The 24,328-nt window shown below is 35.5% G+C and overlaps 1 protein-coding gene across 1 annotated transcript in view; it reads right to left on the minus strand.

Moving 5' to 3' along the window:
* brinp1 (bone morphogenetic protein/retinoic acid inducible neural-specific 1) overlaps window positions 1-24,328 on the minus strand; it is a 95,750-nt gene that overhangs the window by 10,174 nt on the left and 61,248 nt on the right. Inside the window, exons 5-6 of the mRNA XM_043240766.1 lie at window positions 9,086-9,322; window positions 2,925-3,147 (exon numbers count right to left, since the gene is read on the minus strand). Coding sequence (XP_043096701.1) covers window positions 2,925-3,147; window positions 9,086-9,322 — 460 coding nt within the window. The remainder of the gene's footprint in view (window positions 1-2,924; window positions 3,148-9,085; window positions 9,323-24,328) is intronic.

Raw genomic sequence — 24,328 nt, forward strand, 5'->3', positions numbered from 1 at the left:
CTGTAACACTTTAGTATAGATAACTATTAAATATGATTTTCCCTCAATAAATGTAGAATTTGTAGTTTATTAATAGTTAAGCAAGGTAGTTATTAAGTTTAGGTATTGGGTAGGATTAGGAATGTTGAAAAAGGTCATGTGGAATAAGGCATCAATATGTGCTTAATTAACACTAATAATACTACTAATAAAAATTACAGCAACAGTTTTTTTTTTAATAAAGAAAGAATATTTGACATTAGGGTAATTCGGTTTTTATCAAACAAAAATAAATTATCTTTTTTATTAAAATAAGCAGCGCATTTGTTGCTGAACATAGTACAAAAGTGATTGTTTCGAACGTGTTAACTTTTATTGTAACAATGCTGTTTGCCGATTGGCTCATGCTGGTGAGGCTTTTACCGCGCGTGAGGTAAGAGGACCCCTTTGCAACCTCATATATGATAATGATACGCATATGACGCAAACATGAATGCAAATGTTCAATCATGTGGTTTCATAGGGCTGTAAAAAAAAGTAATTGTTTTTAAATTTTGAATAAACTTTTGTTAAATCGATTTTAATTTACATTTTTGATAACTAATATGTAATGTAATTATTTTTGTTTCGTATTTTAATTTCATGTTATCAAAGAAAACAAACAAACAAATAACATCTGGTTTAATGCGATACTTCTTCCCAAGTATAATTGAGTACCGATATTTGACATAATGTATGCATTAAGTATGTTCAGTGGAATTGCAAAAGTAGCATAAATTGAAGTTGAGGTGTATAAGCATGGGAACTGTGTTCAAACTCGACGTTTTCCCCTAGAGATTGTTTACCATGACGAATCGTTCCCCTTGCTGCTTAGTTTATTCAAATAAGATGCTAATTTGGTGCACTGTTATCAGTTAGCTAAACTAGCCACTCTGACTTTGAAGTATGAATCTAGTATGTTGCACATAAACAGAAATAGACTCTCTCACCCTCAGCGAAACAACACTTTACTTTGAAGTCCAGTGTTTAACGAATTAGCCCCGACAATCACAGGCAACTTTCCTATTTCCCGCACAAACGCTGAACAGATAACATTCCCGTGCTTACCTGGAATTAAAATAGTCCATTGCGTTCTGTATTGCTCTCTCTCTCTCTCTCTGTGCTATTGCCATCAAACGTCCTTGATGTGAGCCCCACAGAGCTGTGACTCTGCTCTGCTCGGCTTTGATAACGCTTCGGCACAGACCTTGTCAAAGCCGCCATTGGAGCGTGGGTGAGCCACTTCCACATTAGTGACAGTTGATGCTCTCCAACTCCTTAACCGTATAAACAGTTTTTTTTTTTTTTTTTGTCGTTTATTTTAGAGCTCGATGTATTTGCATTTCCTGAGTGTGCATATTATTCCCTGTTTGATAAATCAGGTTTCCTAGTGGACAGATAACTTCATTCGTTTACGTTTCGGGCGCTGATTTTGACGCTTTTTTAAAAGATCACTGCACTCTTTAATTTCACTACAGTCGAAAAGATTGCTCTTTCGTTTATCGATTTTATCTTCATTAGCGATCACGTATAAACCTTGAAAGGCTCATCTCATGACTTTGACTGTCGAGTCGAGTCACATTTGTTTATATAGCACTTTATACAATACACGTTGTTTCAAGGTTGCTTTTCATTAATTAACAAGGAAATAACAGTGTTATTGTAAAAATCATTCATTATAAACAGACTTTAGCTGTAAAGAACGGTACGCTGGGCTGTATCATCATTATTATTATTATTATATTTTGAAAATACAGAAGATAATAGTGTCATTAATCAATCAACTACATTATGATTCAGTTCAGTTCAATAACGATGCCAAAATCTTTAAATACGTTCAGAGCATCTCTACCAAAGACCAAAGACAGCAGTGTTATTATTCAGCTGAATTTAGTTTAAACTTTTTGTCCAATAATATCAATACAGATAAATATTTTAAACCCCAATTTATTAGCATGATATCTGGTTTCTCATTCAGGCCAAAATCCACTAACTCAAATGGGACTGATAGTCACCTCTCTCTCTTTCTTCTTTCTATCTCTCTGTCTCCCAGCAGGGTTCTCCAAAATTGATAAACAATGATATTTTAATTTGACAAAAATATTTCTAACTTAATTTTAACAAAAACTTTTCATAGTCAAATTCCCATTGAAGTATCGCACCATGTGCAATCATGAAGAAACATCAACCAATTAGAGAAATCACTGACATCATGGAAATGCCAGCTGGTTTATGAGTTTTCACAGACTAATGGAGCCTTTTGTTTGTGTATCGTGTAGACTGGTTTTCAGTTAGTTATCTAATGTTGGGGTTTTATAAATAACTGAAACAAACATTTAGATAACCTTTGTTAGAAATCGTTAGCTCATTAGTTAGATACCTTCATAATGTTTGAGTGTTGTATCGTATGGTCAAACAAAAGTAAAGTAAATATCACGGTGTACATCATCCTAGGGAATCATGGGATGAAGAGTTTCTTCCCTCATAAATGCATTAAGCACCCTTTGCCTTTCCTTGTTTTCTAAAATAATTATTAGCTGGGAATCAAATGTTAAAATGTTGTGATTCATCTGGGTTGCTAGTTGGCGGAAAACACAGCCTATTTCATTTCATTCATCGTCACGTGCACTGGTTCCTGTTGGTCCCATCAATCTGGCAACCTGCATGTGCATCAAGTCAGGGGCCGGGGTGAAAAAATACCTTTGGACTGCAATACGTAGTTCAACCACTAACTCAATTCTACGTACATCGGTGTTAACATCCACTGAACCTTTTGAGTCCTTTCAGGAATCAAAAATTCTTTCATTTCCCCTTTTTTAAGAGTGTCCCATTGAGCTCTATTATGAGCAGGTCTACCTAGTTTCCTGTATTACTGTATTACTCTGTAAGAGAACATCAGCTCTCACCTCTCCCTGGGCATCTGGTGGTTGGGGTTGTGGTGGCAGCGAATGCTCAGACCGAAGAGTTTCCGGGCCGTGCGCTGGATCTTCAGTCTTTGGGCCTCCAGTGAACTCTGCAAGAGCCGGTAGCGGTTCTGAAGGTCCCAGTCACTGCCCCACAGCAGGTGCACGCTGCTCACCGGCAGGAAGTGTGTTGCGGGCAGACGTTTCAGAAATGACTTAAACTCATCTAATGTTAGAAAAAGAGAAAGAGAGAAAGATGTTCATACGTCGAAGGGCAGAAGCATGTCCACATAAACCACATATTGATACTTGGAATCCATTGTGGGAGAACCCTGTTAAGAGTGACGAAGAAAAGTATTGATTTTTTTACGGACATGGATTGATTTTAACCACAAACACCGTGTCAATGATATTATGTAGAGAACCTTCAGAGTTCAATGTACAAAGTTAAAATGATTTCCATCTCATATCGTTCACCATTTAATATTTCAATGTCTCTTGAAGTCAACGTGAAAAGCCATATGCAATCCATTTTATTTACATAATGTAATTTCCAAGACCTACGTACAACAGTTATTAGCTATAGGCTGTCTTACCAACCTATAACAGCTTAAACAGTAGCCTTAAACACGGATTAAACTTTTCACGTTGACTTTAAACCATGCTTTGGTGGAGTTTAGCCTCGGCTCTACCATACTGAACACCACTGCTTTAAATGAAAGATATGTCACATTTCATATGGGAATCCGATGACACAGTCGTGTCAGGCAGCAGTCAGATGAGCTCTAACTATGAACGTCCCTGTAGCCTGCGGCACATACGAGAAACGTGTCTGTTTGAGTGCAGTCAAGGTTGGTTGATGGTCCATTTAAATATCTGCAGCATGGTCATATTGGGAATGTCAATATAATGGTCTAAACATGCACTCATGGTGTTTAACAACTCCACCTGCTTGTTTCCTTTGATGTGTTTGATATGCTATTAAAATGACACAGTACGGCATCTGAATCCAGGAAGCGCCGCAGGCCTTGACGCAATGACACATGACTGTCTACAGAGTGTCTGTGTTTACTGGTGTGTTTCTTGATGAAAATTATGTGTCAAGAGCAAGAAGGAACCGAGAACATGCACACACATATACATGCACAGTGGCTCTGTAATGATACAAACACTGACAGGTAGCAAGCTGTCTTTCTCCTACTTTTTTTTTTTTTTTTATGCCCTTTAAATGCCATTTAAAGCTTAACAGAAATGCTCTGCTCCATTTTCACTATTGGCAATAATACTTATTAATACTTAAAAATATATATATATATATATATATATATATATATATATATATAAATACATACATACATACAGCATTTTAAATATATTTTACTGTATATAGCTAGTGGAAACTAGGGGTTAACTCTGGCCAGTTTCTTTTATAAGCACATGATATTTAAAAGTTATATAAAAAATGTTTTGCATTTCCTGTTTTTGCAAATCACTTTTATTAAAACTGAGTTCCCTATTTATTTATTTACTTTTTAAATGCTTTTTGCAATTGTGTGCTAAATTCTGAGCATCCTATATACACTAAATAAATGCATACTTTTGATTGGTACTGTATATATTTGTGTTATAAGTGTTATATAAGTGTTATAAAATGTTACAATCATTGGTGACACTTTAAATAATATATATATATATATATATATATATATATATATATATATATATATATATATATATATATATATATATATACAGTAATAGTACTAACAGCAAAATTAACAAACTATTAGTTTATACTTCATTTATAGTTTATAAACTGTAGTTAATACATTAACAGACTCTATCCAAATAGCAAATTCTTTATTCATTATTACTGTAATTAACACAATTATAATTGTGTAATTAACTCATAGTGAAAGAACTGTCATTTGGTAATATGGAATGAATCGTTCTCACTTTAGAACAGGTCACAGAAAATGGTAAAATATTATTAATTAAGTATAATAATAATGTTTTCACACTTGATGACAGGAGCATCTGGGTCTTCATTTGTGCAGCTACTCGCAACGATTAGGACACTAAATATTTGCACTAAAAACCCCAGAGGCTTCCTAATTTTCCACCCTGTTATGACTGGAATCATCCAGACAGTTTATATCTGATAACGGCGACAATTCAGTAACACATCTAAATGATGGGTTGGGTGATGATTTAGGAACTTATCGGCATTACATTAAGAATTTATTAACACAATGATTACTTCCCTAATTGATCAGCTTGACATTTCAGAAGATTCATCTGTTCGTGCTGGAGCGTTTTCTCCTTGGGTCGGTCCAGAGGAATATTGCGACGACCTTGAGGTTCACAGACTCAATTTGAGTGTCCTCTGCTCTATATAAATATATCGCAGTGTCTGGTTTTATTTGGACCTTTTATTACCTGTTAATAATATATAAGCTAGCGTGCTCATAAGGTGGATATTGAGCAATCACCTTGGGGAGTAACCTATTTCTGCTTTATGTTTTTTGTTCAGAAATATTTGATCAGCGAGGTGAAAAATGTCTGTCGGTGTGTGAGCTGCATTAAATGCGATCTACACAGGATAGCCCTTTAAGGTCAACGGCATTCAGAGAACCTTTCCACAACCATTTTGCAATGTTATATAATAGTTTTCATCAGATGAATGTTATTAACTGAACTTCCATGACTGAACATGTTAAACCAGGGTTAAGCGTGAAAGCTACACAGACCTTTAACCAGAAAATACATGCGGCTTACTCAGAGATACAGTTAACTGAAACTAAAACCATGTGAAAAAAAGAAAACGTTTATTGAAAAAAATAAATAAATAAATAAATAAATAAAATTATATATATATATATATATATATATATATATATATATATATGTGTGTGTGTGTGTGTGTGTGTGTATTTAAGCTTACCAATGCAACGTTTCTCATTTTAACAATTAAAACTGAAAACCAAAAATATTAAATACATATTTTTTGAAGGCAAAAAAATTATAATAACTAATATTAATAGTAAATATATAATAATAAATAAATAATAGCATAAACACAAAATTAAAACAAAATAGAACAATAGTAATAAAACAAATCTAAATATTAAAAAATATAATAACATTATTATTATTATTATTATTATTATTATTATTATTATTATTATTATTATTATTATTATTATCTGAGCTATAGGTCCCACAGCAGTATTTCCAATTAGTTTAACCTTAAGTACTTCAGAAATGCAATTTATTCCTTGCGGATCAAGAAGATGCTGTAGAAGTGCCATTAACAGACCAGAAACATGACAATCTTCCTTTAATGGTAGGTCAGACATTATTTAAATATATAAGCACTATATAAATCAATGCATGCATGTTATTTTTTTCCTTTTTTGATAACAGCATATACTGCTTGCTTCACACAAGTGCCATGTCGAAAGTGTACTGCATGCATACATATTGTTACTGTATGTACCCAACAACCTTCAGTGATTAAATTCGGTTACACACGCAAAAAAAAAAACCAACCAATTGAGAACCATACACTGATGTTAGCAGAACAGTTTTTTTTTGTTTGTTTGTTCTCTTAAACTGACAGATAAAAACTAAATGGGATACGCATTCTGTCATGTTTGCAATGCAGTATGGTTCTGATATCAGAGAAATAGTTGGTAGGAATATAAGATTCATTCATAAACCTGCTTTTCTGCAAATCTATCTTTTGGGAGCGGGAATGGAGCAGAGCTTTCGCCCGTGGCGTACGTTTTGAGTTCAGGCAGTGGGGTGAAATTGACTGTTACAATAAACCGCAAGAAGTGCCTCTTCTCCCAGAGAAAGCATTGTGGGGAGCTGAATTATTCATGCTTGCTTTATTGCAGATTGGCTCAAAGAGAGAAGTTAGCATGCAAGTCCTATGCAGAGTTCTCGGTACAAGGCGGCTCACAGAAATCAACAACAGACTCAGCATATAAGCAGGTGATTAATAGCATTTAATGTTTATAGTTGACCGGTCAAGGACGACCTAGATTCAGTACGTTTTCTTGCTTAAATATGCATTCATTGGTTAGCCTTTTGCATTACCTTGATTTTTGACTATCAGCGTTCGTTTAATTCATTCTGTCGAAAGTGACAGGAACTGCATTTAAAATGTTACAAAAGGTTATTGCAAATAAATGGTTTTTCTTTTATTAATCAAATCGTGAAAAAAAATGAAAAAGCATAACTTTTTTTTCGCAAAAATGTTCCGCAGCACAACTGTTTTCAACACTGAGAATAATATTTCTTGAACAGCGAACCAGTATACCATGATGATTTCTGATGGATTGTGTGTGTCACGTATTGGTGTTTTTCTTGTCCCATGTGCTCTGTGTGCCCTACTTTCTGTTAATTGTCTTATTGTATTCAGGTGTGTTCAGTTAATTATGTCATTTACTTTGTGCTTATAAGTTCCTGTTTGCTTCATGTCAGGTTGTCCGTTCTCGTCTATTAATGTGTGTGGTTGTAGTCTGTCTGTTTATTTGCTCTTTTGTGGAATTTTAAAGCTATTGAAAGTTATATTCTTATCTTCTTGAACCACACCGTGACAGTGTGAGACTGAAGACTGAAGCAATGAGGCTGAAAATTCAGCTATATATTCATTTTACTATATATTCACATAGTAAGCAGTTATTCTAATTTGCTTTAATATTTCACAATATTACTGTTTTATATGCATTTTTGATCAAATAAATTTAGCTGTGGCATGCAATTTTAGTGGACCCCTGCTATGCATTGCTATAATGGCTATAATATTAATCTATTTAAATATTGTATGATGCACAGATTGAAAGCCCTTAAACTAACTAATGGTAACGCATGAAGTCATGCATTTGTGTATAACTAAAGCATTTAATTTTTTTGTCCAAAAAAGATAGATATTTAAATCTTTTTAGTTAACGGTATAATCGATGCCTTATTTGTCCACATGGAGTCAACCTCCTTATATTTTCTGATTCGCTGACTGAATGCAAATAATAAAATGATGTTCTTTCTGCAAAAACGAGTGAAAAGGCAAGTGTAGACGGCTGCCATATAATGAGCGCTGAGTATATGCCTAGAGAAGAGCCGAGAGCAGCTCCTCTACTGAATGAGCAAACAGACATCTTCTGTTTAATTCAAGCAAAATCAATGAAGATGACTTCAAACGTCACTTAGCCCAATTAGCGCAGCCGTGGAAGTGTGCGGCGGTGAGAGCACTGTCGAAATCGATCCGCGAATGGGATTACAACACCTGACTCGATGCTCACTGTCGCCACGTCTACTTATTAGTCATGATGTGTGGCATGGTGAAACTGTCAAATTTGACAATGGATCGTAAAATTGGCTCTAGACCAGACTTGCTGACAGACCTGACAAGCGAACTCGCTGGCTAATGCTGTCAGATCATCGTGTCGGCGTTCTGCGAGAAGACTCAATTTACCACTAGGGTTTTGAAACGACGCTTCCGCTGAACAATTATATACAGAAAAGTTTCAAATAAATGTCCGTATATCAGCATAGGCTTGAGTCGGACACTCATTTGTTCTCCTTTTTTAAAGAACGCTATTTTTATACTTTGCAGTTGTACATGTTAAAAAAGTTAATGTTGAGTTTAACTTAATTTATTTACAGTATGGATTATTTTGGTCTATTTCCAGGGTGTGTGTGTGGGGGGGGGGGTTGATCCGCATGATGGATGTCAAAACTTTAATTTATAAAGTAGATTAAACAAAATTAAACGAGGTGTTTATAAAGGCAGTCACTTGCTTCGTTTTTGATTAAATCAGCCATTTGAACAAATCAGTAGAATGAACGACTGAATGATTCATTCATTAAGAAGGGGATTTGGCGCCACCTACTAGCGCTTTTAGTTTTACATTTAGAGTATTGTTTTTTTTATTTCTTCTTTTTTTATATAATTTGATATTTCACTATTAATTTGTATTTGTAGAGCATGTTATTACAATTAATTACATTTAAAACACATCGATTTACTTCGATTGAAAACAACCTCATAGCCTCTTCTCATTCTAACTGCATTTATTGAATAATTATATCATTATTAATCATCCTCATTTTATCTCAGAAATTTGGTGTTGCGGAAATGGCCGCTTTAGTGTTACCTGAGTTCTCAAAGTCATTGTAAGACGCCTCCCAAGTCTCTGCCATGCCGATGAGCGTGTTCTCCATGATCTGGAGGTCAGTGGTGGGACAGTTGCATTGTGGGAACTCGTCGGCGCACTGACAGATGCACTGACTGTTCCGGCAGACGTATTCTCCCTCGCCGTTGCACATGATGTAGCTGAGAGCTGACTGGACGAACTTCTCCTGCAGGTACTCGGGGAAAATGACCTGCAAACCTGAAAACGGTAAAGAGAATCAATGTTAAAGTCATTACAGAGATCCAAAGATATTATTGATTTCACATCAGCGAGCAACAGGCAGAAAGTGCTGCGGATAGCCGATGACAGAACTTTCTTGATTTCGCATTAAGCCACGCATCAGCCCCCTCTGGATACGAGCATCTGATAAGGACCCGCGTACAGTACGGACCCCGCGTAGAGCGCTTACAGTCCAGCTGCAGTAAATGAGCTCAGGATATTCCGCCGACAGTGACAGTGAATCATGCTGTCGGAGAGCAGCGAGTTTGTTGTGAAAGTTTTGCCAGAGGTCCACTTGACTTTGAACTGTCCCCTCGGAGTGGGAGGACTTTACATAATGGAATAAAACGGAGGAGTGATTGATGTATTCTGTCGCGATCGGCTTCGGCTTATTTACCAGGGCTGTCATAATATCCTCCACTGTGTGCGTGTGTGTGTGTGTGTGTGTGTGTGTGTGTTTGAGTAGGGGTCTGAACACGCGCAATAGCAACACTACACCACATAATAAACCTGTGTGAATGATTCTTTAAATGTTACCATGGACCACAAAACCTTAAGAAGCACAGATGTATTTATGTATTTTAAAATGATTGATTTTTTCTTTTATGCCAAAAAATCATTAGGATGTTAAATAAAGATCGTGCTCCGTGAAGATATTTTGTACATTTCCTACCGCAAATATATTCAAACTTTAATAGATGAAATAGTTATATTATAGTTATAGTATATAGGCCAAATATTGTCCTGTCCTATACTAAAAAAAATGCATCAATTGAAAGCTTACAATAAATCTCAATTGTGAAAAATGCACACTTATGACTGGTTATATGGTTAATGCATTTATTTGTTTAATCAAACATTAGAAAAAGACTATACTATATTAACATTTTGATTAAACACTGATATTTGTCACCTCAAATTGTTTTGAAGGGGATTTTTACCTTTTGTTTATTACCGTATTAGTTGCACGCATGATTTTACATCAGATTTTCACATAATCAGTCATTTCCATTACAATAATAAGAAGCTTTAGATTTGTTACCAATCAAATATGAGCAAGCGGCACGCAAACTGCATCTGAAGTAACATTATGTGTAAAGCTGTCTTAGCTGAGCTCAGGCTGCTCTTTGCCTCAGTGTAAAAATACAATGCCAGACTGTTTCTGCTCTCACCTACCTCAGCCCTCAGATCAACAAATTGCTGTGTAAATGCATTTAGGCCACCTCTGAGCAGCTTTTAACAGTCTGTAAAGACACCTAAATGCCACTTCAGAAGCACATTTGCAGTGTAAATTTGGCACAAGACAAAAACTCGTACCGTATTTTCTGTAAACCTCAGTAAGGGAAACGCGCTAGACATTCCTGAAGGACAAATTTTTAAAAAAATTTTATTTTTACGATTTGTGCAACGTAACTACAGCACATCAGGCGACACAATATATCCCACATGATTCAAAAATAAATAAATCAAAAAGCCCTAAAGAAAGGGCTATTGAGTTACATTGGGGGCTTTCGTGAAAGAGAACGTATCATTCTCTTAAATAAATAATAAATCATACCTCAAGCATCGACATAAAACATGGTAATGGAAGCTAGCCCTGATATAATACAGCGTATCAATTTCTAATGGAAGGAAATGTGCAGCGTGCATACGGATAATTGCTTCATAATAATTACACATTCTCTCTGTGAGGGATTGTGTTGTAGGTTATGTTGCCTTTATTTACCTTTACAGAAAACATTGCACACCTATTAAAACATAAAATTAATTCCTATTTAAAATAATGATGATAATAATTTAAAAAAGTAAAATAAAATAAATTAAAGTAAATAAATTAATAAATGAAAATGTGCATAAATAATTTGTTATCACACAAATAACAGGTCTCACAACGACCAATCCTGAACGAGTACATTTGAAAGGCCATTTCAAAATGGCACATCAATTCATCTGATGCAGCAGACGGCAACCTTCATAAAACACTTACTGATATTTATTAATGTTCATACCGATGGATTTAAACAAACCTCTATCTCTGCTGTATTAAACTTCGCAGTGCTCTGTTTATGCTAAAGACACAAATGGCAAATCGTCTCTCTTGTTGAAGAGAGGTAGGCTGTAAACTGTGATCACACTCGTGAAAAAGAAGTGCACTTGATTACAATAAAGGTGCACTTATAGTGTACTTTAGATGTCACATATATATATATATATATATATATTTTTAAAGTATAATATTTAAGAATTCCAATTGTGCTTAAAGAGAAAGCATTTTATTTCTCTAATTTATTATTTTCATAATTGCAATAATCTTATATTACAAATGTCACTTCAAAGAAAGAAAAGCTTAAATCAAATTTTTTGTGTTGTGTATATGGTGATTTCACATACTAAAGCATTCACGTAAAGTGATAATAATAATTTGATATAAAGTGATTTTTTTTTAATTTTGCCAGTAATTAATATGAGAGTATCTATTTTTTTAACTTTAAATACAAAATGTTATTATATTGGTAAAAATAAAAAATTTAAAAAGTACACTTCTTTTTCATAAGGGCAGTACTTAGACCGGGTGAAAAAAATAAGTGAACATTCAGCAATGACCAATAGCACGCTGGAAAACACCTAGCAATACATTGAACTAACCCTAAATCTGCATCCTGGCATCATGTCAGTTCTGCATAGGCCAGTGCAGAAAATGCATTTGTCATTTTCCCGGAAGTGAGCGGGGCTGGGCTGGCCGTTCCGATTCCCAGCATCTCTGAGTCTCAGCACTGCCGAACAGTCAATGTGACAGACATAAGCTGCCATCAGAGTGCAGGACTGATCATCACACTGTCTCTCTCTCCATCAGACTGACTGTGGAACCCTGAGCCAATATTCATTTAGCTTGATGTATTCCTGCTCCTGCAACTTTAATGTGATTTGTGGGAGAATCCAGATGGTGGGTTCATGGATGGGTGCAGCTCGACGACACTGGCAGTGCCAACAGCCCAGGGTTCACAATAACAGCCCCGACGCAACACACACACACACACACACACACACACACACACACACACACACACACACAAAATCCCTGTCTCCATTACAGAAACACTGCAGCGGCAAGAGAAGGATTCCAGTGCCTTTCTCTCTCCCCTATTATCATTTTATCAAAAAGTTAGTTTCATTCATGCCTAAATTTGCAGCTTCTTTCATTGAGCCTATTTGAATATTTCTGTGTAGGTGAATGAATTAAGCAAATTTTTCTCCAAGAAGTACCACAGCGAATTCCGAGGAGATATGTACAACATTATATCGGATGATTGTTTATTAAAGTGACAGCGGCTAATTTACTTGCAACTGTCGTGTTCCTTAACGTTAATCCAAGAAAATCAAAGAAAGAAATCACTCACTGCTCTTGACTGAATTACTTTGTAGTTTTAATCCGCAGTGTGTTTTTTTTATTTATTTATTTATTTTTTAATTGCTAATGCAACCTTTTTAAAGACTGAACAAAAGAAGCATCGCTTGGTAATTGTTCAACAAAGTATCGATAGTTGTTTATATTGTCATGCTAACAGAATTTTTGGTTCATTGCATTCCATTACACGCAAGATGAGTTTGTTCTGACACAGTTTAACTCTGAGGGCTTGTCATGTCTTATTACCATTTTCTAAACTATGGCAAATAAACTGCGATAATGTGAGAAACGGTGAAAGTGTCCAAATAATGTTTGGTTTGACTGTATAAATAACTGTTGCAGTGAAGATTATGCAGTGCTATTTTAGATTTGATTATTTTAATTAATTACTTTTAATTATTTTCTGTACCTGTACACCTACAAACATTGGAAAAAATAAATATATATATATATATGAATGTGTGTGTGTGTGTGTGTGTATATGTATGTATATATATATATATATATATATATATATATATATATATATATATATATATATACATACATACATACATACATACACACATATACATATACACATACATATATATATATATATATATATATATATATATATATATATATATATGTGTGTATATGTGTCCTATGTTTTTAGTGATTTTTATGCTTCACTGCTGAGCTTCTCTTGTTTGTGGGATTCACCTCTATCACTTAATTTGTCACGCTTTTATTCTCGTAAACACTGCAGGATGATTGCAAAATCTCACTTCATTCAGCTGATGTGAAAAACAGTCCCCGTGCCATACAGCTATAGTGTGTGATGAACAATCAGGTGTAAAAAATACTAATGAGAGCCTGCGGATGCTGAGAGAGGCAGCTTTCATCAGACCGTCACACGTATTCTCAGACTGTGTCCACAACCAAAGTCATCAAACATGAATGATGGCAGACTGTGACGGAGTTTAATGGGCTAAAACTTCAGATAAAACAGGGCAGGCTTTATCAGTTCAGTCTTGCATTTCAACCCAAAAACCAGTCGTTCTCCCTGTGGCTGAGCACCTAAATTGCAGGTCTAGTTTATTTAATTGCATCCCATATATCATTCAGCAGTAAGATGATGTCGGGTGCAAATTATTAGTCTTTCTGCCCTGGATTTCATCATAAACTCAACATCCATTTAAACTTATCTTTGTTGCGCTTGTACATTCTGTGCCATTGCGTTTATATTCGCAGGTAATATCTTTATCACGATCCCTTTCGGTCCAGGTCTCGTCTTGACTCCTGTATACCTCCTAAATATCAACCAATAAATGCATTTCCTCTTAAGGTCTGAACTATTGATCAGCTCTTGCATGTGCCCTTTATTCAGGTGAGAAGTATGTTATCTAAATGTTAAACTTCGTCCATGGGACTTGGCCTTGACTGCTCTGCTATTTTTACGGTGTGTAAATCGGGACCGATTCCAGAGTTCACAGGCTCTTGGCAACGGCGCGGATTGTGATGCCACGGTCTGCCTCATAAGCAAGGGTTTCATCAAAGATTAATTGAGCATTGTATGCCCCCAAATTCACAAAATAATCATTACCTAATGCACTGATGGAGTGAGAGGCATTTACTTCAATAAGGTGTTAAATTATGGCTCAGTTCCTGTTAAAAATCACATTAAAAAAATGAAGACCTTACGAACCGCCCTTCCCTCGACTGTGTAATCACACTGAGTGGATGCTATGGCTGGCTCATTTAAAGGGTCATAGCTTTATAACAGTGCACTGCACTTTGTAAAGAAAAGCAGCCCGCTCTTTTAATGCCGTAAAATAAAATGCTCCACATATGACTTTGGCTCCAGCGACAGTAACGTTACTCTGAAAATCAGCAACGGAGATCGAATCAGTGACTATGATTCTTTGTCCTACCCTGACACCATTAAAATAAATGTTTATTAACCAGTGCCGTCAACTACAGCTTTTACACTGACATTTGGATTTTTTTTTATTTTGTGCCACTGGTTTCTTGAGTATTCATTGCTCATCTGTGCTGTTAAAATGCCAATGAGCCGCTCTAGAAGTTTGATAGGAAACGTAAACCAGCTTCTCAGTACATTAACTTCCAACTTAAGCTCATTAGAAAAACATCAGCACTTTAAAAATGTAGCTATACACATAATTCACAATTCCCAAACAACACTTCAGGCAGTAAAACACTTTGTATTAATTTGCACGCAAACTATGATAAAGGGGCATATTATTGAATGATAAAGACGTACGTTTATGTGTTACCTTGCACAGTGCATTTTCGATGTTTGAATCACATAACCAGCTCCATACGTATATAGCTTTTCTAGTTAAGTAAACTTGCTCTGTAGAGCACCCGGTATAGCACTGCACATCACTCCGGTCAAATACAAGTAACAGTGAAAAAGTTCAAAGACTTGCAGAAGCAACATAAAACCACGTGGCTGCTCAGAAGTGGCGAGTCCCTGCTTTTGGTGACGACGTTATTTAGCAGGAGCATTTTTTTGGTAGTTTGGGTGGTTGTCTATTCAGATGAAGAGAAAAATCAAATTGCAGGCTTAATAATATTAGCATATAATAATTTATGGAAACGCCACATTTTATTATCAGTAACGGTAAGAGCATTGTAAATGAGCAAACAGTAATTTGTTTAATCGTTACTGGAAAAAAAATTACGCCATTAGTAACGTTGTTTATTTATAGCACCGTTATTTCCATCACTGGAAAATGTCACAATAGAAAATGAGTAAAAATACAACGACTTAATACAACTAGTATCTTCAAGCTGCTATCAGCATGTATGATTAAAACATTACTCAATTGGCATAAACTCCATCAAAGAATGACATGAGGATATTGCACAAGGTTTAAAAAGGACTAATAGAAATAGACAACAAAGTGTCATTCTACACAGACAAAAGAAAGTAAAAAAAAAAAAAGAGAGAGAGAGAGAGAGAGAGAGAGAGAGAGAGAGAGAGACAGACGGAGAGAGAGAAGGTAACAACCTACTCTCAGAAATTTCACTGTGCACCAAAATTGATGGCTGACGCATGAAAGTGAAACACTGAAAACACGCTGAAACACCGAGGACAGCCAAACACTAGAATTACATGCTGATCTCTGGTCAGTTCTAACCACAGGTTACTTATTTATCTGCTTGCAATAGGAGGCAGATTTCACAATAAAAAACATCAAGTTCTATGTGTGTATGCACAGTAAGCATAATAGCCTTGCTCTAAAAATGTGCTGAAATAGTTATGTTCCATAAAGAGTTGGAGTCCCAGCTTTGGTTCTATAATAATAATAATAATAATAATAATAATAATAATAATAATAATAATAATAATAATAATAATACTGATGATAATGAATAATAATAATGATGATTTAAAGACAGATACAATTTAATGTGCAAATTATAATCAAATTTAAAATAATTAAGATGTTTATAGAAACAATGTATTTAACATTTATTACAAAAACATACATATTATGAACACATATTTTAAGTACTGAGAGTAAGTGATCAAAGTAAGAAAGTGATTCAAAATGAAAAATGTGGGTAATATAGTTCACCAGGAATTCTGATCACATAGATATTATTATTATTATTATTATTATTTATTATTATTATTATTATTATTATTATTATTATTATTATTATTAAAGGTTGAGCTAATGTGAACAGATAACTTCAACAAAAACAGCAGGTCTAATTCTTTTATTTGTTTGGTTGTTGTTGTTTTTTGTGCAAACAGAACTTATTTCTGGAATTTGACTATTCCACTTTATAGAATGTTAATTGGTGATTTAATTTGTTGTTGTTGTTGTTGTTGTTGTTGTTGTCGTTTTTTGTTTTGTTTTAATCATGTTTAACAGTGATAGTCCTGGTAAGAAAATGCAGTACTCATAATTCTGCAGATAATCTCAACCAATCAGAGAATTATTCAAAGCAAATTGTGTCTACATGGTGCAACACAAATTTGTATTTAAACCTTTCAGTATTGCGTAATATGCATTCATAGCTGACATTCTGCATGACTTGAATGAAGTTTTCTTTATCACAACTGCCCGGTTCTGAAAGATGTAAATTTGGCTCAATAACGTATCTTGGAAGGCAGCATAGTCACACTGGCAACATTTTATAAAAGTTAAAAATCCTGGTTGGGGGGGGAATTCTCTGGGGTTTAAACAGAGCTTTTTCGTTTATGCAGACTTGCTGCATAATTCTGAAAATCTCTTGTAAAAATGACATTTTTGGATTGTCTATACTATATTTAAGATGCTAAAATGTCACAAGCGTGCTGAAATTCTTCATGAGACCCGCTAACGATATCCAGATGCAACATTGCATAATTGTTGCAGTCGTTACCCAGCCGGTGTGAAGTCAAAGAAACTATCCGAGAACTACTTTTAGAAACCTAGAAAGCGTTTTAAAACGCAAATCAATGCACCTTTATGTCAGCTCCGGGGACTGTTAGAGTTGCATTGTAAATAAACGCAGAGTTAAAAGCACGGTAATATCAAGCTGTCACAAGCATCAGAAAACTAAAACCGAATCAATATAAAAACAGAACGTCGCGAAATTGCTTTGGAGGATGAGGGCTAAGAAAATATATTTACTGTCAGAGGCGGTCTCAAGGAGGAGGGAAATGGCTGATTTATCTGCCCCACTAGTCCAAATAGAAACTCACTCTTGATTGACCACCTCAGATTGAGAGTTGACCTCAGGGTCAGCCAGGAAGGATTTCATCAGCCCGCTGGATGCCTGGCAACCCGGAGAGCCGAATATAAGGATAGTGGCATCAATCTTTTAAATGATGTACCATTACAGAAGAGCTATGCCCAGCGCCTGTGCCTTTTTATAAGGGGAATGATCTTCAGCAACTGTGCCACATCAGTCTGACTCTCTCGCCGCCGCAGTTAAACGTGATTGGATTGTCCGTCATACTGCGCTGATTGTGTTTCGATCTGTACGGCTTAACAAACCGAACAACAGAGCCTCTGATTATTGCGCAGCGCGGAGCTCCTCCATCCGTCCGTTCGCATGTACGGTGCTCAAGAGCATTTAGACGGAAGCTCCACTTCCCTCCTGAAGCAAAACCGCTTATTGAAACAAATCTGCAAAGTGGCTCCTTCTGAAATATTTTAAAGTGGACACGACCAGATTTCCATTGGTTAAAAAAATAAATCAAATTATTTAATCAAAAATGCAGTAAAAATAAGTACTACTGTGATATTATTACAACTTAAAATATGTATTATGCGTGTATATCTTAAAATGCTATTTATTTATTTATTCCCCTGCGATTTAATCTAAATTTTTCAGAATCATTACAGCGTCACGTAATTCTTCAAAGCTAATTTGGATTTGCTGCTCCAATATTGTTGCTGCTCAGGTATTAATAATGGTCTTTATCAGTTTTGAAAATTTTTTGGTACTATCTATCTATCTATCTATCTATCTATCTATCTATCTATCTATCTATCTATCTATCCATCAGCATGTTACGATGACTTCTGAAGTATCATGTGACACTGAAGACTGGAATAATGATGCAGAAAATTTAATCACAGAAATAAAATATGGTTTACAATATAGTCAAAAAGAAAACAATTAGTTTAAATTATTATAATAATATTTGTTTTACTGCATTTGTAATCAAAACAATGCAGTAGTTTGAACTTTTTTTTTTTTTTTTTTTACATAGTCATTCAATCAATCAATCAATCAATCAATCAATCAATCAATCAAACAATCATTCAAATGAATGATTGTAAATCCTGATATAAAATAAGACACCATGTTTCTCAGAATTTATGGCCATGTCATTTCCGTCAGTCTTTTCCTGAAAAATATCGATCCGGTCACCTCGAAAAGATGAATCGTTTTTCATCACGTTGTCTCTTCAAACCCAGACATATTTTCCATCCACAATTCATCACTGACAGACTTCATTGCACATATGTCCTAATTGAGTTGTTTCGTGTTTATTCATTTGTTTGCCAAATGTTTGCCAATCTTCTGAAGAAAGCAAGAGCGGCAGAGAGAGAGAGAGAGAGTATGAAGATGAGTATGTAATCCATCAAGCAGCAGATGAATTGCCTGTGGGGCTATTTAATTTATTTTCACTCCACTTCTTTGAAAACTGTTGGCTCAGGCTATTCTAACGTATTCATAAATCTTCCAGGATGGGCTTATGGCTCCGGCAAGAACACAACGGGTGCGTATGAAAGAGAGAAACAAAACAAGCGGGAACAAAAAGCAACTTTCTTTCCTCTCTCTGCTCTCGGATTCGTTACAATGTGCTGTCAGAAGCCTCTTAAGAGCCCTGTGTCTATCAGAGAAAACATGGTGTGAATTAACCAATAAACGGCTCGTTTTAACTACAACCGCTTGAAAATGCCTTCTCCTTGATCTCAGGTCATTTATTGGTCTCAAATGGCGTGTCTTTATCCAAATCGATACAGTTACCAGTTGAGAATACTAGGAGAATAATAAGCGAACAGGTCAATTCCACACAAAAATAAATAAATAAATAATAATAATAATCTGTTTTAAGGACCATTACGGCCAAATTGAAATAGCTGCGATTCAGTTTACATTCGAGTTTTTGTTGCTCTTTTCCTAATTGTGATTATACTTAATCACGAGTCTCATTATTTTAATGCAATTTGCTTTTCTATTTGTTTATATCAGCATAAATTAAAAGCGGCACCGGTTGTTGTGGATGTCATTAGAAAAAAAAAAGCAAAAAAAAAACATTAATGGTCCTAAAAATAGGCTTCGATTTCTTTGTGTAAAATTTTGTAAGCTTCCCCCAAAGAGACTGGAGAACTTTTTCCAACTTTTAATTAGTAATGCTGGAATATGCAAACACAACCATCTGTTGCGTTACACAACAAATCAGTGGCGAGTTGAGCCTCACACGCGGCGTTCATGTCTCTGGTGATGTAAGACGTTACAAATCACATCCGTATCAGTTATATTACCCCTTAGCAGGGCGCTGCATATGTATGTTGTATGGCTGATTTTACCCGTCTTCACGAACATAAACATTTATTTTGCTCGTGGTTTGCTTATTTATTTTTCCTGAGAACAATCACGCTGTGCTGTGAAATGTGTTTAACTGCTGCTGTCATAAATAAATAAAACACATGCATTACGTTCTTGCTAGATTATCTATTGCTTTTGAAAAGCGTAATTTGAGCTGCGCTTAATAAATAAATAAATAAATAAATAAATGAACAGACTTGCTATTGCTTTGATAGTTGATTTCCCTTCATTTATTTAGTCTAAATCGAGCGAGGGAACCGTATCGTACTGTGCAGACTGAAGCATTAACCATTAGCCTTCTCGTCAACTGTTTCACGTTATTTTCTTCTTGAATCTAGGTATTTCCATACAGGAATACTTTTGCAAAAATATTTTCCCTCTGTTCATGTTTACATGATGTTCAGGTAATGATATGTTGATTTTACACTGTAAAAAAAAAAGAAATAATAATAAATTACTTGTGACCCCATTGCATAATATTCTTTAGTTTAGCTAACTACAATATTTTAGTTGTCACTTAAGTAACTTAAAAATTTAAGTTGACTCAACTAAAAAATGACGAATTAATAAGTTATTTCAAGCTAAGACAGCTTTTTTTTTTTTTTTTAAAGTGTATGTTTAAGCATTGTTCTTTTATGTTTTGCCATTTTTATTTATTTTATGCCCAACATTATCCTTGTCTAATATTTTCAAGTTATCAAGCAAGAGATCTAGCTTGTTGGACAGGCATTAGACTAGGTTTATATCTTGATTACAGAAAGAAGAGATGAAATAGTTTGAAGGTGAAGCGGAGTTTGCCTCTTTTAGTGTGATTTACTGCCTCGGTGAACTATATTTTTAGTTTTTAGGTGTAAACTCACAGAGATTTGCTGAAAACAGTGATTCTAGGTAAAGGACAAAGGGATGCTGAAGTATCAAGCGTTACGCAATAGGACCAAAAACTACTGCATATCCCCTCCACTATAATATCCTACAAATAACTTCTGTGGAACAAAGTCATAAAGCTTCCGTTCATCTTGAAACTTTTTACAGGAGAAAAAGAGAGGGAAAAAAATCAATATATCAATATTTTAAAAATAATGCATTTTAAAAGCCTCTGCAGTGTGGTATTTCTTTTTTATTTGCATCTGTGGCCACTGGCAGCAGGTGTAGGAAAATCTGCTTCTGCTTTAACTGCCACATCACATTTACGAGCAAAATATCCAGAAGAACAGATTCAATATGCTTTAACAGTGTTAATGGGAAATGAGTATGATAAAAAACATTGCAATAACTCGAGTCTATCAAAATGCGTCTTGTGAAGCCAAAAGCTGCATGTTTATAAGAAACGCATCTATCACAATGACTTCTAACTTCAAACCGTAAAACATTATTATGGATTATGAATTTTTTTAGGAATGATTTGTCAAAGGAATAGTTCACCCAAAAATGAAAATTACCCCCTAATAGGCTCACCCCCAAGACCTTTCTTCTTTCAGACGAACACCAGTCTGAGTTTTTTAAAAATGTATCCTGGCTCTTCCAAGCTTGGTAATGGTGTTGGATAGTGGCCATTATTTTGAAGCTCCGTAAATAACACATATCTGCATTCGTTCTTATAATGATAAAGCGTTCTGCTATAGAAGACATGGCTTAACCCCTCGGAGGGATACAGGTTAGCTTTACAGCAGATAAATGTGATTTATGGAGCTTCGAAATAATGGCCACTATCCACCAGCATTACTAAGCTTGAAAGAGCCAGGATAAATTTTGCATCATATGCATGCAAAAACTGCACGCCAAACATGTGCATGTCATATGGTCATCTGGATTACTTATGGATTGTGGTGGTATTTTCGTTGGCTCATTCTGATGGCACCCATTCAACACAGAGGATCCACTGGTGGATATATAAGCAAAGAGCTCACGCTGTGATGTATCTATCTCCTCTTTGGTCATATGTCTGAATGCAGTGAAATTTGAAACTTCTTCGCATGATCCTGTATTTCTGGTCTCCATTTTGTGTGTGTGTGTGTTTAAAAGTAGTAGTAGTAGTAGTAGTAGTAGTAGTAGTAGTAAAAAACAATGAAACAAAATAAAATTTCCAATAATTCCCACACCAAAAATGCCACTTATATTTTATATATTGTTATATTCAGCTAAATAGCATCTAGCAGTTTGTGCTTGTTTAGCTTATTACTGAGATGGCATGTTCAAGCAAACTAAGGAAATATATTCCTTATCATACTGTAATACTTCCAAAGCTCATGAAAGCATGAGTTCCTTCTGTTTTAAGATTTAAATATGTCTCATTAAAATACATTGGGCACCAATGGATTTCCAATTCGCAACCAAAATCTTTTCAGCATCTCCATAGCAACAGCTGTTCTCCGTCACTCTTTGGAAATCGAATTCTATCCCCTGACCTCAGACCAGGCCTGAGCAGCGATCCGTCTCCAGGCCTGGAAACCCTGGCGGGTCTGGACCGGGTCTCCAACGCTGGGACTCTGTGCCGGTCTGCATCTGGCTGTCTTCGGGGCAGGAATGATCTCTCTGACCAGCCGTTGCCCCTCTGGCCTCTCCATTCACCGGACGCCTGCTTGAATAGCCTGTTCCCCAGGCCATACTCTTATCACTGACCGAGGCATGCTGGGATAGCGCTAACACGAGCCACATAATGTCAGATGAATAGAGAGTGCGGAAGAACATGGCTTGGAAAAAAATGACCCGGCTAGTCTGACATGAACGGCTGGATTGTTGAATCAATACGTCATGCTTCTCAGGTGAAACATTAGCATTCCCAGCCAGACGGCAGTAAACATGTCTGCTATATTCAATCAGCCCAGGATTTCTAAGCATGTCTTAGGGATGCATGAATTCGGCCTTTAATAGGATAACTAATTGGATTTAAATTTTTAAAATATTTTTGTACAACAGCATCTTAGGCCACACATTCATATAGGGACAATAATACATTATAATGATTAACTCATTGTAAAATCTTATATATGTTAGAACTGTACTGTATGTTGAGGTAAGTAATATAGACCCACAATTATTCATGTAATGCTACATTAACAAAGAAAAAAAGTAAAACCAACTATAATAAAAACTATTCAAAGTAGGAAGGAGCTTTTTGGGAATTTTACAGTCATTTGATCAAAAATACTGTAAAATAATACATTATTGCAATTTCAAATATCTGTATTATGTGAAAAATATTGTACATGATCTCATGAACATACGCATAAATAGTACGCCACATAAAAATTAAACCCGTTTTAATGATACGTAAAAAATTAAATTTGCCGTGTATGTGCTACGTGACGGATTATGGTTGTATCATATGTACGCAAAAACTGCTTATCATATGTACACCGACAAATTTTGTATCATACGTACACCAAACACATGCATGACATATATACGGCAAAGTCGATTTTGGGTATCGATACCACAAGTTTTCATTTCTATTGGCCGTACAATTTATACGCATTTTCATATACGTGAAAATATATCTTATTGTATTTCAAAGCTGAATTTAAAGCGCCATTACTCCGTTTTTCAATGTCACACAATCCTTCAAAAATAATTCTAACATGCTAATTTGCTGCAAGACGTTGTGTTGTTGAATATTTTTGTGTGAGTAAATGCATAAATCATTACTAATTTCTTAACTGTCCATGTTGCTTGCAAACGTTACATTGTCACAATACAAGAAAACGACTGATTTTAAAGGACTGTTAATGAGCATTTTTGCCCCTATTATGAGTTTCTGACCCTCAAAAGCCAACTATTTTTTTTTGTTGGACTGTTTAGCTGAGCGGATGTTCATCGTATCTTTATCTGCAGTAGGTTTTGCAAATGAAAGTGTGAATGTTGTGTCTTTTTCATTGTGAGCTGTAGCTCGTTCTATTAGCGTCTGTTCAAACGTCACACCAGTGAAACTCAGGCTTTAGCAACAAAACGAAGATGCGCCGTTGGCATTGTGGTCTGAAGGTCAGTGTGCTCTGACTCGGTTCCAGGGCACAATTACAGTTTAATTTGGTGGAGACGTCACAGGATGGGCGAAATGTGGCCAAGGAGGAACGCTGCGATTTTCCTCGCACACTTCAGCGCAGAGATCTAACAGTTATTTCCAAATCAGAAAATCAAAGATCTTGCAGGAACAGACGAGAGCGGCTGATTAGTGTGCGTCTGTGATGTCGACACGATGGCAAAGTTGATTTTATTGCGTTTGGAAATGTAACAGCATGTCATTATCACGCTCCGTCAGATATCCCGAGGCAAAGTCACTCGACTCGTGTCTTTCTCTGAATGAGAACAAGATGGAAGGGAACAAAAACTACAAGAAAAACCGCTTGTTCTGTAAAGCATTTGGAAGCTGTGTAAATATTTAAGCAATATTGCATACGCCTGCTGCGCCGTTATGATAAATATCAGCACGGCTGTGATTGATCATCATACTCGACATCAGAAAAACAGAATACAAAAACAAGACAAAAAGAAATAAGCTATAAATAAATTAA

The sequence above is a fragment of the Puntigrus tetrazona genome, chromosome 5 (assembly GCF_018831695.1).
Source record: "Puntigrus tetrazona isolate hp1 chromosome 5, ASM1883169v1, whole genome shotgun sequence".
In the NCBI taxonomy this organism is placed as follows: domain Eukaryota; kingdom Metazoa; phylum Chordata; class Actinopteri; order Cypriniformes; family Cyprinidae; genus Puntigrus; species Puntigrus tetrazona.